Below are 16,842 nucleotides of genomic sequence, written 5' to 3' on the forward strand. Positions count from 1 at the left end.
CCTGCTTATTTAACCTATATGCAGAGTATATCATGAGAAATGCCAGGCTGGAAGAATCACAAGCCGGAATTAAGATTGCAGGGAGAATCATCAACAACCTCAGATATGCGGACGATACCACCCTCATGGCAGAAAGTGAAGAAGAACTAAAGAGCCTCTTGATAAGGGTGAAAGAGGAGAGTGCAAAAGCTGGCTTGAAACTCAACATTAAAAAAACTAAGATCATGGCACCTGGACCCATCAATTCCTGGCAAATAGAAGGGGTAGAAATGGAAGCAGTAACAGACTTCATTTATTTGGGCTCCAAGATCACCGCAGACGGAGACTGCAGCCATGAAATTAAAAGACGCTTGCTCCTTGGGAGGAAAGCCATGGCAAGCCTAGATAGCATATTAAAAAGCAGAGACGTCACCTTGCCGACAAAGATCCGCATAGTCAAAGCTATGATTTTTCCGGTAATAATGTATGGCTGTGAGAGCTGGACCATAAAGAAGGCGGAGCGCCGAAGAATTGATGCCTTTGAACTGTGGTGCTGGAGAAGACTCTTAAGAGTCCCTTGGACTGCTAGGAGGTCAAACCAGTCAATCTTAAAGGAAATCAACCCTGACTGCTCATTGGAAGGATTGATAATGAAGCTCAAGCTCAGATACTTTGGTCACCTAATGCGAAGAGAGGACTCTTTGGAAAAGACCCTGATGCTGGGAAAGATTGAAGGCAAAAGGAGAAGAGGACGGCAGAGGATGAGATGGTTAGATAGCATCACTGAAGCAATGAGCATGAAACTGAGCAAACTCAGGGTGGCAGTGAAGGACAGGAAGGCCTGGCGCAATATGGTTCATGGGGTCACGAAGAGTCGGACACGACTTAACGACTAAACAACAAAAGGAAAAGGAGATAAAATTAAAGTAGGGTTCAGTCTCATAAACCACCCTAAACTTCTTGCTGGACAAACTGAATAAAATATATATTAATTCACCAAATATGTAAATAAAAAGGAAGAAGTTTCTATACTGATGATAAAGACAAGCCAATTTGAACAGAGGAAGAGGAGATAAGATCAAAAGGAGAATGGAATATTTCATTATAAAATAAGCACAATCATACATACTTTTCCAGCTCAGACCTGGGAAGGAATTGAGGGATTATTCACAGGTTATACTGAGTTTTGGAGATGCTTGCCTCAGAAGCTCAGAATGGTGTCAGATGGTAACACCTTACATCTCCAAGATAGAAGTGAGGCTAGCCCCATTTTTTTTTCCTTTCTTGCCAGGACAAACAAAATTGGAAGGCCTCTTTAAAGTAATTTATATATATGTTATTTACAGCTTTTCATTTGACATACTGGTTACTTATTTCTGCTGGGTTATGTATGGGAAGAGTAAAAGGTATCAATCTGCTTACATGTCACAGTCTTGGTATAAGGCACCTTGATGGGATAACGTCTGTGGAAAGATACCATGGTCAATGATGTCAAAAGTTGCTGCAATCCAGGAAAACCAACAATGTTATGCTTGCTCAGGGTAGTTTTGTTGCCAAAATCAGACATAAACCCTGAAGGAAATGGATCTAGAATACTCATTTATCCCAAAAAAATGTCAGGATCTGATCTCCTATCAGATCAATTATCATATTCAAGCACCTTGGCCTGGAAGGCTATATTGACCACTAATTATTAAATAATAGTAATTATTTAGATCTTCTGGGTTCAATTGTTTTTCACCAATGCTTTCACTACAGCCCCTCTTAATAAGACTGGGACCACTTTTCCCCAGTCATACAAATAGCAAATACAGTCTCAGCCTGGTCCCCTTCCTACTAGATGTAATAAGAAGAATTGGCCAAGCGCACCTGTATGGATAAATTAAAGTATCAAATACCAAGGTAGTTGTGTTTGACAGGAAAATAGAATGAATGATTGCAAGTTATAGATAAATGGTGGAAAAGTACTGCAAGTACATGAATTTGTGTACCATGCTAGAATGCTGGTTGAAAGTAGTATTTGATATGTTACAAGGAATGAATGTTTCTTAAGAGAAGAATGTGCTTTTGGAAATTAGTTGGATATATCAAAAGAAGCATAAAAGTAAGTTGAATGTGTTGGAAATGGGGTACTTAAGTATGCAGAGTAAAACAAGAAGAGATGTGGTCAAGAATTAATTGGTACCGAATGAATATTGATTGAATAGACAAGTGAATGACCAGCATTAAAGAAGTATCATGATATGGTTTGGTCTTGTTAGGTAGAATGAATGAAGATTGCAAAAATTGCAAAACAAGTACACAAAGGCAGAATGAATGGGATAAGAGCAAGAGAAACACTAAGAAAGTTGTGGTTGGACAGAGTTGGTGAGATGTTTAAAAAACAAAAGGCAATGTATGAAGCAATACAGTATATGGATGTGGTACAGACAAGGATAAGTTGGATGAATAGAATGATATGGAGAGATATAATAAATGGTGTTTGTATAAATTGAATTGAGCTATATTTCCTGTTCTTCTTCCCTATTTTATATCTTCAATTTCTTTGGCTTATTATTTTTTCTTATACTTCGATAATGTTGCTTAACCTGGAATGGAATAGGACGCTGGATATGTATGTATGTTTTCTGGAAGAGCTTAAGCTCATCCCCTGTCCTTCAGAAACTTAGATAATGAGTAGGGAATCTGTTGCTCTTAAAATGTTTATCCTATGAATAATTTTTCTAAAGGTTAGATGTATTTAATGAAACATATGATTAAATATATTTTAGAGTTTCTTGGACATATTCAGTATCAGATTTCAAAATGTCCAGAAATGTCTGTGTATCTGTGAATATCTGCATTGAACAGTATATACACATTTAAGACACTAATCACTGTCCCTTGTTTAGATTAGTAAGATATCTACAACAGGAGAATAAAATTCTCACGTCATATTTGAGAAGTACCTGCATTTTCTTTCTTCCAGATGCAACCCACATGAAATGAAAGGATCACTGACTCCCTATAACAATAGCATTATGCAGTTACTGAATTTTTACAGAGTCCTCATCAGCAATATGCAGAGGGGCTATACAAAACTAGGAGCCCAAAGTATTTGTTTTATTTATTCATAAACCAAAGAAGAAAGAATAGTGTATGATGAGCATAAAGTCAGATAAAACTGAAGTACTAGCATTTAGGGAGGAAATGTGATGTTCTGGATCTTCAATACAACTGCCTAAAAGGATGTTTTATGCATATGAAACAGATCTAGCCCTGTTTAGTAAAATAAGGACAACCTACTTTTACAAGGGCATCAGTGAGAAAACAGCTAGACAGCCACATTAATGTGCAATTCACCAGTCCTTGAGCAGAGAAGTACACCAACAGTAAAGTTGCTGTCCATAATGTCAAGCCCTATTCTGCCTCAGTAACAAGGCTGGCAAGTCCTTACAGTTTAATGTGTGTCAGAGCTATTGGTAGATTTCTCTAGCTTAGTTTCCTTTTATGCCAAGTGTCGCCCACAGGCAGAAAAAAAGAACCCCAGTTACTCTCCCTATCATGGGCAGGGACTATCATGGGAAGGAGGCAAGTTTTAACAGATGGCTAGACTCATAGGTTTAATCATCTGTCAAAACCTGGTACCAAGAGAATTGATCTGCAAGATGAGTAGGCCTGTCTAGCAAAGCAGAAGACTTTCTGCTTTACTCAACAGCCCTCCCCCACCCCTGCAGAACAGGCTCTGGGGTTCACAGTAGATCTGCAGAGTGACAGAAGCTGCCTGGTAAAGCAACAGAGACTCTTCTGCTTTACTGGGTATTTTTTCTTACTCCTCAAATCAGGAGCTGGCCTTCTCCACCCTTCCCCCTACAGCCATTCTCCACCCTCTCAGTCAGCCACAGATTGAAGACCTGGTAGATAAACTCCCAGGAGGAGGTAGGAGAAACAGGGAATCAACCCACCAATCACTGTGAGCCAGTCCCTAAAATAGCAAATGAGCGCTAGAAGTGTGGTGAAGTGGGGGAGAACCTCTGAAAGAATGCTCAATCTTTCAGACCTGAAAAACTGCTGACATTTCCTGAGAAAGCTATATGATAAAAGAGGATTCTCCTGCTTCATATCACTTTGGGGGTGGCTGAAAGATGCTTGCAAATATTTTAACCTCTCCCTCTAAAGTTACTCTCATAACTCTCTTCTTTCTATTCTCTATTGTGTCTAATAATCAAAACCATAAATCACAAGTTCATTTTTTTTCACTTTTATGCAAAAAGTCCATAAGGAGTCACCAACAACATTGTTAATGTGGCAAAACTTATATTGATAAAAGAGGAAAAACGCTACTTTAAAACAGTTAAAAATTATTTTAAGCTGTCTCTGCTGTGTGCTGTAGATAAGATGGAGACAAAGTCATGAGGACATATTGTATAAACAAAACTACCAGAGCATGTATGTGCTGCACTTCGGGGGACATGACAATGAACTCTTGAGTTTAATGGGAAGGACATATATATGGACCCTTAAAAACAAAAAGAAACTGTTACACACGCTGCTCCCAGGTTCGGCTTATGGTCACTCACTCACACACTCACAGCCTGTTGGGGCACGCGGATCTTGTCAGCCCCCCTTGCTTTCTACCTGGGTTTCCAGATAGGTGCGACTGGAGCAGACAGACACACAGCCCTGGTCAACAACAGGGAAATAATTAGGGATACACACAAATCACTTCCAACCGAATACTGAGGCACATGAGGTTCTTTGTAATACACGGAGACCCAGTGAATTTAAAGTAACAGCAAAACTTTACTGGTTGCAAGGTACATTTGCTCTTCCTCATACACACACACACACTTACCCACGTCCTTCCCAACTAGGCTGCCAGGCACTAGCTAGAGGGACGGAAGCTGCCAAGTCTGGATGACTCAGATGACCAAGATTCCAATCTACCTCCCTGAAGGGATCTCATAGATAAGATTCCTGGCTTTTGTCCTCTCTGCTTACATTGCCTGCTTCATCTTTAGGTTATGGCAGCTTCAGCCTAGTCTCACATATTCCTCCCCTTGGCATCGAGTTAAACAGGAGATGCCACAAAATGGGGCTCACTCATCACCCACTCAGAGCATTACAGGTTTTTTTTAGGTATTCTTGCCAATAGGTTTGCTGTCCAGTTGACATGGAGGTACAACATTTCTGGAAAACAGATTTAACACATTTAAAGATTAAGGAAATTAATATAAAGGCAAATAATACAAACAGCAAGATTTGAACAATCTTCCTTCCCCAGGATCCAAAGCCTGGTAACCAAGATGTGAGCCATGACCAGTTCCATCCTTCTGGATCTTGGGAGATGTGAGAGGCTAGAATTTTCAGCTTGGCTAGTTTTGCCTCAATGTAGTTCTCATTGTTGGTTAGGTTAAAACAACAAAGACCTTGAAAGGATTCACAGCCCTGTCCTGCCCTTAACAGTAGATAGTCAATAGCCACATGGTTTTGGATGACTGCAGCCCTGATAGTCATTTCTTCAGTTAGAGCTGCAATAAGGGAGGATGTGAGGTTGACACTTTTAGCTAGGATACAGGCCACTTTTCTGAGGTCCATATAGGTTCTTTTGCTTAGTGCAGGGACCCCCACTAAGGACAGGGCCAGAGCCATGACTTCTGTTTTGGATAAGAGTGTCACGTCACTCTCACAATCAGATGATAGTTCCCTTTTAAGTCGGGTTGATGGGTTTACTTGCATTGGAGGCAGGGCATATAGAGAGGTCAAGCGCCCAATGGCACAAGGCCCCCCTGAACTGTAGACTGGGACATGAGTATAGGCTTCATGCCCACATAACAAAAAGAAACCTTTAGGTAAAAATAAAGGGGTGGAGGCATAGGAGATATTGTAGACCTTTTCACAAGTAAAAACAGGAGAATTGGAGGGCAGTGGGTGTTTATGATTCCCAAGGTTAGTGAAATATACACATTGAGTTGCATTGGTTACACCTAAAAGATTCAGGGTCATTCTCCTCTAGTTTGTCCATGGTTCAGGTTCTGGAGAAGATCCAAAGTGAAAGAACATTCCCTCCCACAAGTCATTAGTGAAATTCTTTAAAGCAGTAGCATATTCCAAAGAAACAGGTGGATGTGACCCCTCCCACTGTCATAAGTTGCCCTACACAAAAAGCTGAGCTGTTCATAGCTGTTTGTGCCAGTTCTACAAAAAAATTGTTGTTAGAACTGTGCTGCAGGGCTTCTAGGCATTGTCCCAGCAGGAGAATTTGGATGTAGATCTTCATGCTTGGATCCTGTGGATAAAATCAAAAGGGTGGGGGGACAAAAACAAACAAAAAGCAAAGGAAAACAAAGAAAGGGGGGGACAAAAGAGGGAGTAGAAGACAAAAGTAACCTAGCCTATTTACACAGGTTACACAGGCTTAACTTGGGAGCGGTGCCACCATCTGTTTGTGTCCAGGTACACTTTTTTTTTTTTTTAATCTGCGCTCAGTCGTTACCGGCTCTGCAGTGACTGCTTTGGACAAGTCCTTTGCAGTTTTCAAGGCAAGGTGTTTCGGAAGTGGTTTGCCAGAGCCTCCTTCCTAGAGCAGAGCCCAGCTGGCGAGCGCAGGAGGCGGGGTTTCCATTGCTTCGCGCCCTTTTTGGGCGCGCCTGGTTTTTCACGCTTACCAGCAACTGCTCCCAACTCCTTTTTGCAAGGCGCCGCCAGCATTTTTCCTCCCACCGGAGTGAGAGTACCCATTTATCTACTCACATGAGTTTTCGAACTGTTGGGTTGACAGGAACTGGGGAGGAAACAAGAGCTCACCCTGTTAACGCGAAGACTGTATGTGGTCCCTTCCATCGTGTTCCCAGGGCTCCTCCTGGTTTTCCTTTTTTCACCATAATTTGATCCCCTGGTTTAATGTCACTTGGATTCTCTGGAAGCAGCATCAGCTTTTTCTAAGGCTTTAGCCATGTCTGTTCTTACTTCTGCTAGGTTTTTAACCCATTCAGGATTCCAATTCACATACCCTCCCCTTCCAGCTAGGACTGAAACTTTCTTTAAAGCTTCTGTTAATTGTTTCAGTTCCTGCTGGAGCAGCAAAAAGGCTGCTCTTTCTCTTTCACTTTCGCTTCATTTTCCTCTTCTGATCCATGCTTTCCTCCCTGATTTCTCTGTAACTGCTCCACTCACTCCTTCAAGCTTCTAGTAGGAGCCCCATCCCATCTCTCCATGTTTTCTCCTAAGTCTTTCAGCTTTCGCCACACTTGCACACGCTCCTCTCCATTCCCTACTCTCTGCCCCTGATTACTCCACAAATTCCTATTCCTGCTGTCTCCCCCACTTCTTTCCCACTTATCTTTTATTATTCGCACCTCCCCCACAGTCTTTACTTTACTTTCCTCTCCAACATTTCCAACAGCTTTCCTTGCTTCTCGCAGATCTGTTTCCAAGGTGGCCAAGTCTAATGGGTAAGCTGCATCCACTCGCCCAATCCAAGCTCGCTCAGGGCGCTGCAGCCCACCCAGCACGCCTTTTAAAGACTGATTGCTCCAAGGGCACTGCATGATGTCACCCATCGTTCTCCCTTCATCTCTGTTATTAGGTGGCTCTGTTCTGGCTATGAATTGATACCATAAATAGCGATGGCAAAATTCTAAAGGGTCCTCTTTCCCCTGCCGATCCCCAATGGCTTTAAGCCGTAATTGGGTACCAATCATTAAATCCTGCACCATGTTTTGGAGCCTCTGTAAGACACTAAGGCAGTCACCGGGATTGGGGGGATTAGGATGTCGCAGGTATGTGTGCCACTTGATGCGAACTTCAGGGTATGTTAATATGACCCGCTCAATCTCTTGGTTAGACAAATTGTACTGGAGGCTGAGTTGATGCAGCTTCCAGGTCCATTTGAGAGGGTCAGGGCTCAAGGCCCCCAGATCTGTAACAATCTGTTTCAGCTCTCCTCCCGATAAAGTATGAGTGACTACTTGTTCCCACTCTTCCCATTGCTGGTTTTGGGCATTTCTGCGCCTTGTTTGTGCAGTACTGCTATTGAAGCCTCAGGGAGCTTGTGGCTTAATTCCTCAAAAGGCTCCTTCCCATCAAAGGGAAAGTCTGGGGTTTCATCTAGGTCTGAGCCTGTTAAGCAGGCAATTTGGTAAGATTGCCGCCTTATTTGTCTGCATAGTTCCTCTACCTTACCACATTCTCCACATGCTCTGCCCTTATTCTTAGCAGAGGTCTGCACAAGGTCCTTTAAAGCTTCAATTTTTAGTTCTTGCGCAGCATGCTTTTGTTGCCATTCCTCTTCCCTTTCTACACTATCCTTCAGTTGAGCCAAGGTCTCTCTTAATTCCACCATTTGGCTCTTTTGCAGCTGGTAAGCAGCCTGCAAAACATGGTGGGTATTTTTGAATTGTTCCAAGTCTCCTTTTAAAGAGCAGTTCTCTGACTGCAACTGTGTGAGGAGCTGGTCCATCTGAGACAAGCCAACTCCCAATATTACTGCCAACACTCCAGGTAAATCTTTCTGTTTCTTCCCTCCTCTTAATTTGTACAGCTTTCCAAATTCTATCCTAACATCCCTCCCTGAATACACTGACTTCATTTTCTCCTGCAAGTCACCAAGAGGCAATCCCAACTTCTTAACAAGTTTCTCCATCACTTCACAATATACCAAACCCATTTCCCCCTCCTCAGGATTCTCCAGTGGAGCTGTCGCCTGGGAGGCAAGCAGTGACAAAGCACCCTTTTGTTGGGCATCTCCAAATTTCCACAAAGGCATAACTAATCACTCAAATAAATTCAAAGGGTCCAAACCGTGTATCCCACTTCTAACACCAATAAGAATGTTACACACGCCGCTCCCAGGTTTGGCTTATGGTCACTCACTCACACACTCACAGCCTGTTGAGGCACACGGTTCTTGTCAGCCCCCCTTGCTTTCTACCTGGGTTTCCAGATAGGTGCTGCTGGAGCAGACAGACACACAGCCCTGGTCAACAGCGGGGAAATAATTAGGAATACACACAAATCACTTCCAACCGAACACTGAGGCACGAGAGGTTCTTTGTAATACACGGAGACCCAGTGAATTTAAAGTAACAGCAAAACTTTACTGGTTGCAAGGTACATTTGCTCTTCCTCATACACACACACACACTTACCCACGTCCTTCCCAACTAGGCTGCCAGGCACTAGCTAGAGGGAGGGAAGCTGCCAAGTCTGGATGACTCAGATGACCAAGACGACTCAGACTGGGTGGGCTTTGGGACCCCTTTTATCCCCAAAAGTACAAGTTGATGGGATTGGGGCAAGGGCCTCCATGTGCTCAGGCCCAACCTCCTCTTTCTGGTTCAGGTCATGTGCTCAGGCCCAACTTCCTCTTTCTGGTTCAGGTCCTTTGTTTTTTCCTTAATTTTCCTTAACGACTTGCTTCCTTCTTATCTACCTCCCTGAAGGGATCTCATAGATAAGATTCCTGACTTTTGTCCTCTCTGCTTACTTGCCTGCTTCATCTTTAGGTTATGGCAGCTTCAGCCTAGTCTCACAAAACAAACAAAAAAAAGATGCCATTCAAATGGTTTCTGTTCATGTATTAACTTTCCCTTAATATTCATGTGTTTGATTACAGAGTAAATATGTATGTGTGTATGCATGCAGAATTGATTTTAAAATGACTTGGATTATATGAAATGGATTTCAATCTCACCTTTGTTGGGTTCATAGACAGAATGCAACTGAAATTTTTTAATCTTGTTTTTGAATTGACTTTTGTCTTTAAAATGTGAAAATAATCTTTCTTTTTACATTTTTAGGTAAATCTGAACATTCACATTTTCCTGAAACAAAGGTAAGAAGAATTTATAAGGAGTTCTTTTTTATTATTATTCAGTGAAACGTAGCACAGTTTCCTATGGTTTCCTATGCATTTTTGTTGTACGCTATTAGTAGCACTCTATAGCATTGACATGAGGCAAAGAGTCCTTCCTTCCTTCCTTCCTTCCTTCCTTCCTTCCTTCCTTCCTTCCTTCCTTCCTTCCTTCCTTCCTGTCACCATAGGCCTCTTAATTCAGAATTTTTAAAAAGCCTTCAAGAACATAGAAACATTTTGCTGGATCAATTCAAAGACTTTAATGTTATGTAAAACTTCCAATATGTTTTGAGTCAACAGCAAAGGAATCACACAGTTTGCAAAAAATGGATACTGTATCCACCAGTTGATATTATGAAGAGCAAATAGAAGAATTACTAATGATTTTGCTAAGAGATCTGATTGTTCTACATCAGGGACCGTTTTAGTGACATTGATTTAAAAGTTCAATCTCACCAAATGTGACTGGCTGCAGTGGATAGAGCTGAAGTCAGGAAGCTTTTACAGGTAGTCCTAACTTAACGATAGTAATTGGGACCGACAACTTCGTTGCTAAGCATCGCAGGCCTAAAGTGTGATGTTATACAACTGCACTGACTTATAACAGCAGTTGTGGTTGCCGTCATTAAGTGAATCCTGCTTAAACTTAGGATTTAAGTTTGGGATATACTTCTCATCTGCTGCACGTACAAGCCTATAGTATGCAACTAGGTAAATGGTGCATGTCTATCCAAAAATATATATACAGTGGGTTCAATGGATTTACAATTTAGTATCTGTATTTATGACTGAAGCCTAGGCTTCAATCAAGAACACTAGAAAGATAAGATTATGAGGTAAAGTACAAGAGACATGGACGAATAGGTTTTTGTAAGTCTACCATTCACATATAAAAACAGAAGTCATGTGAATTTATGCCTTGATTCTATCATGAAGGAAAAGAGAGAGAGAGAAATAGAAACATCAAACAAACACATGAACACAGGATACTGCATTTTTCCTTAGCTCACTTCTCTACAATCTATCAATTCAACCATTTCCACCGTGCAGAAACCCAAACTATACTCTGTCTCCTTTCAGGGAGAGGAATTGGGAAAAGCAAGAGATCACACACTGTGAAACTGATAATCAATTAGCATAAATTCTGTTATGCAAAATATCTTTTTACTATTTTACTTAGGTCCCAATCTATGTATTTTCTACTGCTGAATTATTTTATGTGTGAGGGGCAAAACTTCAAACCAGTGGGACTACTTTCATTGCATTTGCATGAAAGTCAGAACCTAAAAGTTAGTTGCATGCAAAAATGTACACTCCCAATTAGTTTAAAAAAGTCCAGATTTTTATTTCTCTTTCTGGTTGCACATTGAAAAACCAAAGGCTAGAACAGGATACAGCTCCATATTTTCTTAGAAGAAAAGTACAGAGAACAGTAGGTCTAATGATATGGGAAACTGTACAGTATTCTATAACTCTGGATCTGGATTTATTCACCGATATTTTAAAAATTGAAGGGCCGTTTACTCAGTAGCAGCTTAATTAACTTGTCTCAAAGTCCCTTACTGCTTTCATAGTGGTATTTCTTTCTTTGAGAAGCTTGTTTTTATAGCCTTTACTATTTAAGGAACACTTGAATGAAAGCTGTCTTTGTTCCATTCAGTCCCCAGTTCTGCATGTCAGTGCAGGGAAACATTCTTTCCAGAGTTCCTTTTTTGATGCTCTCATTAAAAGCCTGTTGACCTATTCAGAATCTAACATGATTTTTTTCATTCCACAATACTTTGTTATCATGCAGATATAATGCTTTATTCATACATTTACCTGCATCAGTACAGCTGGCCTAGCAAGCTATTTGTTGTAGTTTTGAAATGTGGAGCAGTCAGCAGTCTAGATACTCTGTATTAATTCCATTATAGTTTATAGCCAATGCTGACTAATTCATTCATTAGCCATTTGGACTAATTCAGTCATCCTAGAAAAGATTACCAGTGTAATCCTACAGCCAAAATGTTCTCTCTCTCTAGTTGTTGACATTGAACAATACAGAGTACAATGAACTTGATACTAGATGAGACACTTTAAAATATCTACCTGCATGTTTTCCAATTTGTTAAAGTTTATAAAGCTGTAATTAAATATAAAAAATAACTTTTATGTTTATATTCATAATTGTATAGGCAATAGGCTTACAGCTTGGAATTCATGAAAGGTTAATCATGAAGCTACAGTTTTAAATATATTTGGTTTCTTTCTTTATTTGCTGAGGGAGTTCACATATCCAAACAGGAAAATAAACAAACCTTCAGTGTGAAGAATTTAAGCATAGTTTACTCTGAGCTGTACATAATGTTCTCAAGAATGTTGAAGAAAAGTCATGTGCTAGTAAAGAGAACAAAGTATGTACTTAAATAACTGCTTTGATTATTTAGTTTAGATTGGTCTAAATTATTATCACAGGAATGCATGAAATATTTTTATATGGAATACTATGGAAATTTACTATTGATTAGAGCCTAAATAAAATGGATGGTTCAGTCATCTATTTGCCAACTTAGAAAATAACCTGCTCTGAATTCAGTTGGTCTAATTCCCCAGTGTGTTTGTATTGTTTATAATTTATGATATTGCTATGAATTAATCTAATGTTGGTATTTGTCCTTCTTACATTTTTACTAAGTAATTCATTCAATTTGGATTGATATGTGTCCGAAGTTTGAAAATCAGAATATTAAATGGCATCAGAATCTAGCATGCCAGGACATTGGAATCTTTTAACATGGCAGGGTAAACATAACTTGCTATAACAGTTGGTATCTGAACTTGTTTTTAACAATCTGAAGGAATAAATAGCCTTGATGAAAAGTTAGGCAAGAATTTTGGCCGAAAACAGCTTTTTTAATGTTTACAAGGAAAAACATGCATTGAGGCTTTGTTATTTCATTTATGAATATGAGAACTAAAGGAAAAGAACAAGCATATGGACAATGCTGTATTATATTGTGTAAGTGTGGGAGAATGGTATGCATGATTTTGCATTACAGCATGAGACATGAAAATAAAAGACCATAATAGAATTAAGAGGTCTGTTTTTCATACTCCTTTATTAAATAAATAACAGAGAGACAGAGCCCTTCCTTACATTCGTTTTCTAATTCTCTGCATAAAGGTCAATTATCTTTATTAAACAAACAAAAACCCATCATTCAAATTTCAGTCCCTTTCAAACATCAAAAAAGTAGGAAGGATAAATTTAGAAAAGAGAATGGGCAGGATGTTTGTCCCATTTCCCATCTATTAGTTCTAACTTCTGTCCTATATTCTCCTCTTCCCTTTCATCCCCACTTTTCCTCCCCCATCTCACCCCAAATTAAATCTCCTACAGTATTATAGGCTCTCCTCGTACAATATTATGAATGTGGAGTAAGCTTGCTATGTTTTCCTCACCTCAGCTTTATCGTGCCTGTTCAGCAGAAGACAGCTGAAACATAGAAAAACCACAGCTCCACATGTAGACTTCAGAGGAAGAATAATGATTGCATAACACTGGAAGTAATCTGTTTGGGTACAGCCTGGTTATTCAAAAAAAAAAAAAAAATTAAACACCATCCACCTGACCCAATTTCAATACTTCAAAAAATACAGGCAGGGAGATAGTTTGTGGGGTGGGGAGCAAGTTGCATATTAGCAACTCATTAGTTAATATCTCCATTATATTATAATTCTTATGTATTTTCCTTATGTAATGGATATAGTAAGGTTTTTTTTTTCTTGTTTAACTATTGGTTTAATATAAAGTAGTCTTTTGCAATCTGATACTCATCAGATATTTTGGACTACAACTTAAATAAGATAGAAGTTGCAAAACGACTGTTTATCTAAAACCTGATATAATCCCTTTTCAGGTTATAGAATCACTGGGAATTATTATTTATAAAGCTCTGGATTATGGTTTGAAAGAGAATGAAGAGCGAGAGCTAAGCCCTCCCTTGGAGCAACTGATTGATCGTATGACTAATACAGTGGAAGCAGATGCGAGCAAAGATGAAGGTTATGAAGCTCTGGATGAAGGTGTAGATGAGGAACATAAAGAGAATATTGAAGTTATACAGTCATATCGAGATGTCATGAAGGTATACTTCTAATCTACTTATCCAATGTTGGTATTTAAGAAACCATTAAAGTGAAGAATACCCTTTATTTTTAGATAGAGTTTTGATACTGTGATTGACATTCTTATTAGAGTTTGACCTAGATAATGTAGTGTTGACCCTGTTAATCTCAACAGGCTTTAGTCCATGGACAATACTTTGTAGCTCCACCATAGAATAATAATAATAATTATTATTATTATTATTATTATTATTATTATTTCCATAATCAACCATGTTGGTCCAGTGCAGTTTGGTAGATAAATGTTTTTCAACTTCCCAGTCCAGGTCAGAGAGACTGACTGGCTCAACATCACTGAAATGGCTTCTGTGCCTAAGAGAGGACCGGAACCAGGGTCTCCCCACTCCTAGTCCAGCATTTTGCCACAACACCACACTGGCACTCAGCTATTACAGCTAGTCCTCACTTAACAAGCATTTGTTTAGTGACCATTTGAAGTTACAGTGGTGCTGAACAAAGGGATTTACAACCGTTCCTCGCACTTACAATCATCACAGCACCCCCAAAGTCACATGATTGTGATCCAGGCACTTGGCAACCAGCTTGCACTTATGACAGTTGCAGCGTCCCAGGATCAAGTGATCACCATTTGCAACCTTCCCAGGTGGCTTCCAGGAAGAAAAATCAGTGGGGAACCATGTGATTCACTTAATGACCATGTGATTCACTTAACAGCCGTGGTAATTTGCTTAATGACCTCTGCAAAAAAGGTCATAAAATTGAGTGCAACTCACTTAACAACTGCCCTGCTTAACAATGAATGTTCAGGTCCCTATTGTGGTCGTTAAGTGAGGACTACCTGTACAGAAGAAAAATATTTAATTATTACACAAAAAGGTGTAAAAGTTTCTGTCATTGATAAAAATTATCCAATTTAAAAATTGAAAATGATTCCATCAAAAATTGAAAACAATCCAATTTAAACAGTTAACAAAAATCTATGTTATTATGATATTCCATTAATTGTATACAATATGACATTATCAAACCAAACTTTCAGGAGATGCGTGGCGTTCTATCATTAAGAATTATGTAATTATGTTTTACAATTTACATTCTAATATATTTTATTAAAGCAATATTTTTAATATGACCTTTGCTGTGTGCATGATGCTTCACAGTTTCTAATAAAATCCTGAAACTCTCAAACTGATAGTTCTAGCTTTACTACTGGGTTGAAGAAACAATTAAACAATAGTTTTCCATAAATTTCCATAATTTTATACAATATGACAAATACTGTAACAGAAAAACAATCCATTTCCACTCCAGGGCTATTCCATCATTCTTCACTTGCCTTTTCCTTTCATGTGTTTGATTCTATGTGGCTCTTAGTGAACCTTTTCCTTAGACTTCTCTCTTTTAAAAATGCATATGATTGCAATTGAGATTTATAGTTCTTTCTGGCCTATGAGTAGCTTATCTTCCCATTCTTTGGTATAGTTAGTTTTATTGAAGAGGTAGCTCTGTAGCACATTTGAATGTACTTTTAATGATGCATACAGTATATGGTCATATAATTATAATAGAAGTTGCTGCCTATTACTAGTGGCAGTCAATTCTGCATAGTAGTGATGGGGAATACTGGGGGTTGCAGCTACAACTGTTGTTTGTTTGTTTGTTTGTTTATAAAAATTATTTATCTACAGAGCTGGATCTGTAGCCTTAATTCTATATTTATGGTATACTGTTTATAGAGGAAATATATGAAATGTGGAAGTTGGATGCTTCAAAATGTATGGATGTTTTAAAATAATGTATCTGCTTTTACTGTGGTGTACTCATTAACTATCACCTAACAGCGTGTAATCTTGTAACTGACATGTATAGGTAATTCCATCAGCATTTCTTACAGTATATTCTAATTTAAAATATTATTTTCTTCTGACATATGCATATATGCCTTGACACCAAGCTGTCTTTTGTTTTTGTTTTCATTTTTACTCCATTTCAGTTTTTTATCCTCTACACAAATAGTCATTCCAATGCAAACCTTCTTGGGAATTTCATCACTGCATTGATGTAATATTCCTCTACAACCCACACATTCTTAGCACATTCCATTTTCATATAAACATGTACCAGAGAGATCTGTGTATCTCAGTCAGATTAAGATCTAAAGGACATATTTTCTGTGGCAAGAAGTATGCAAAGTTGGGGATACAAAAAGTGATTTTCTGTAAACAGTCCTTTATTTAAACTTCTTTATTTAGCACTGTAAATTTACCTTTTAGTTTGGCATCATAGTTTTTCTGTCAAGATACAGTATCCACATCTTGAGTGATTACAATCCCTAGATTGCTATTAACATAATCTGACTCCTAGTGACTTCCTGCCAATAATGTGGCATAGTTTGCTCTTACCTTCTTCTTGGACATTTTTTCAACTTTCCAATCGATACTATAGACTAATACTGAACAGATACGATCCTGCTTAGCTTGTTGAGATCCACCAGGTTAGATACCATCCAATGAATAGCTATTATGTACTGTATATTTAGGAGAAGATTTGGGGAACAAAAAGTCTAATTTCACCTGATCAACACAGCCCTCTACAATACTACCCCATAGGTTACAGCACATAGAATTTGGGTTCATCTGATGCACTTGCTCTTTATATGGATGTGGCACAACTAGAAAAAACAAAATATGCCCATTTATGAGAAAGATGAAGTCATAAACTGTCATAATATGAATTATGATAAGTTGTTCTTCATGCTAAACTGAGTGATCTTGATAATCAGGAAACTAAAAATGAAAATTGTGTCTCCAGAAATTCTTAGAGCAAAACCCAAAGAAACCTCCCCAAACCACCAAAATTAACCAAAATCTTACTAGTATGTATGCCCTCCTCAAACT

General features: G+C 38.9%; 1 protein-coding gene across 2 annotated transcripts in view; it reads left to right on the forward strand.

Annotated features, from left to right (window-relative positions):
- Positions 1 to 16,842, forward strand: part of SPIRE1 (spire type actin nucleation factor 1) — a 79,348-nt gene that overhangs the window by 17,251 nt on the left and 45,255 nt on the right. For both annotated transcript variants that reach the window (XM_088131050.1, XM_088131051.1), the window contains exons 2-3: positions 9,759 to 9,793; positions 13,717 to 13,944. In XM_088131050.1, coding sequence (XP_087987176.1) covers positions 9,759 to 9,793; positions 13,717 to 13,944 — 263 coding nt within the window. The remainder of the gene's footprint in view (positions 1 to 9,758; positions 9,794 to 13,716; positions 13,945 to 16,842) is intronic.

The sequence above is a fragment of the Python bivittatus genome, unplaced genomic scaffold, assembly GCF_059951505.1.
Source record: "Python bivittatus isolate LINGU-HERP-01145 unplaced genomic scaffold, Pbiv_v1 ctg000840_np1212, whole genome shotgun sequence".
NCBI classification, from domain to species: Eukaryota; Metazoa; Chordata; class Lepidosauria; order Squamata; family Pythonidae; genus Python; species Python bivittatus.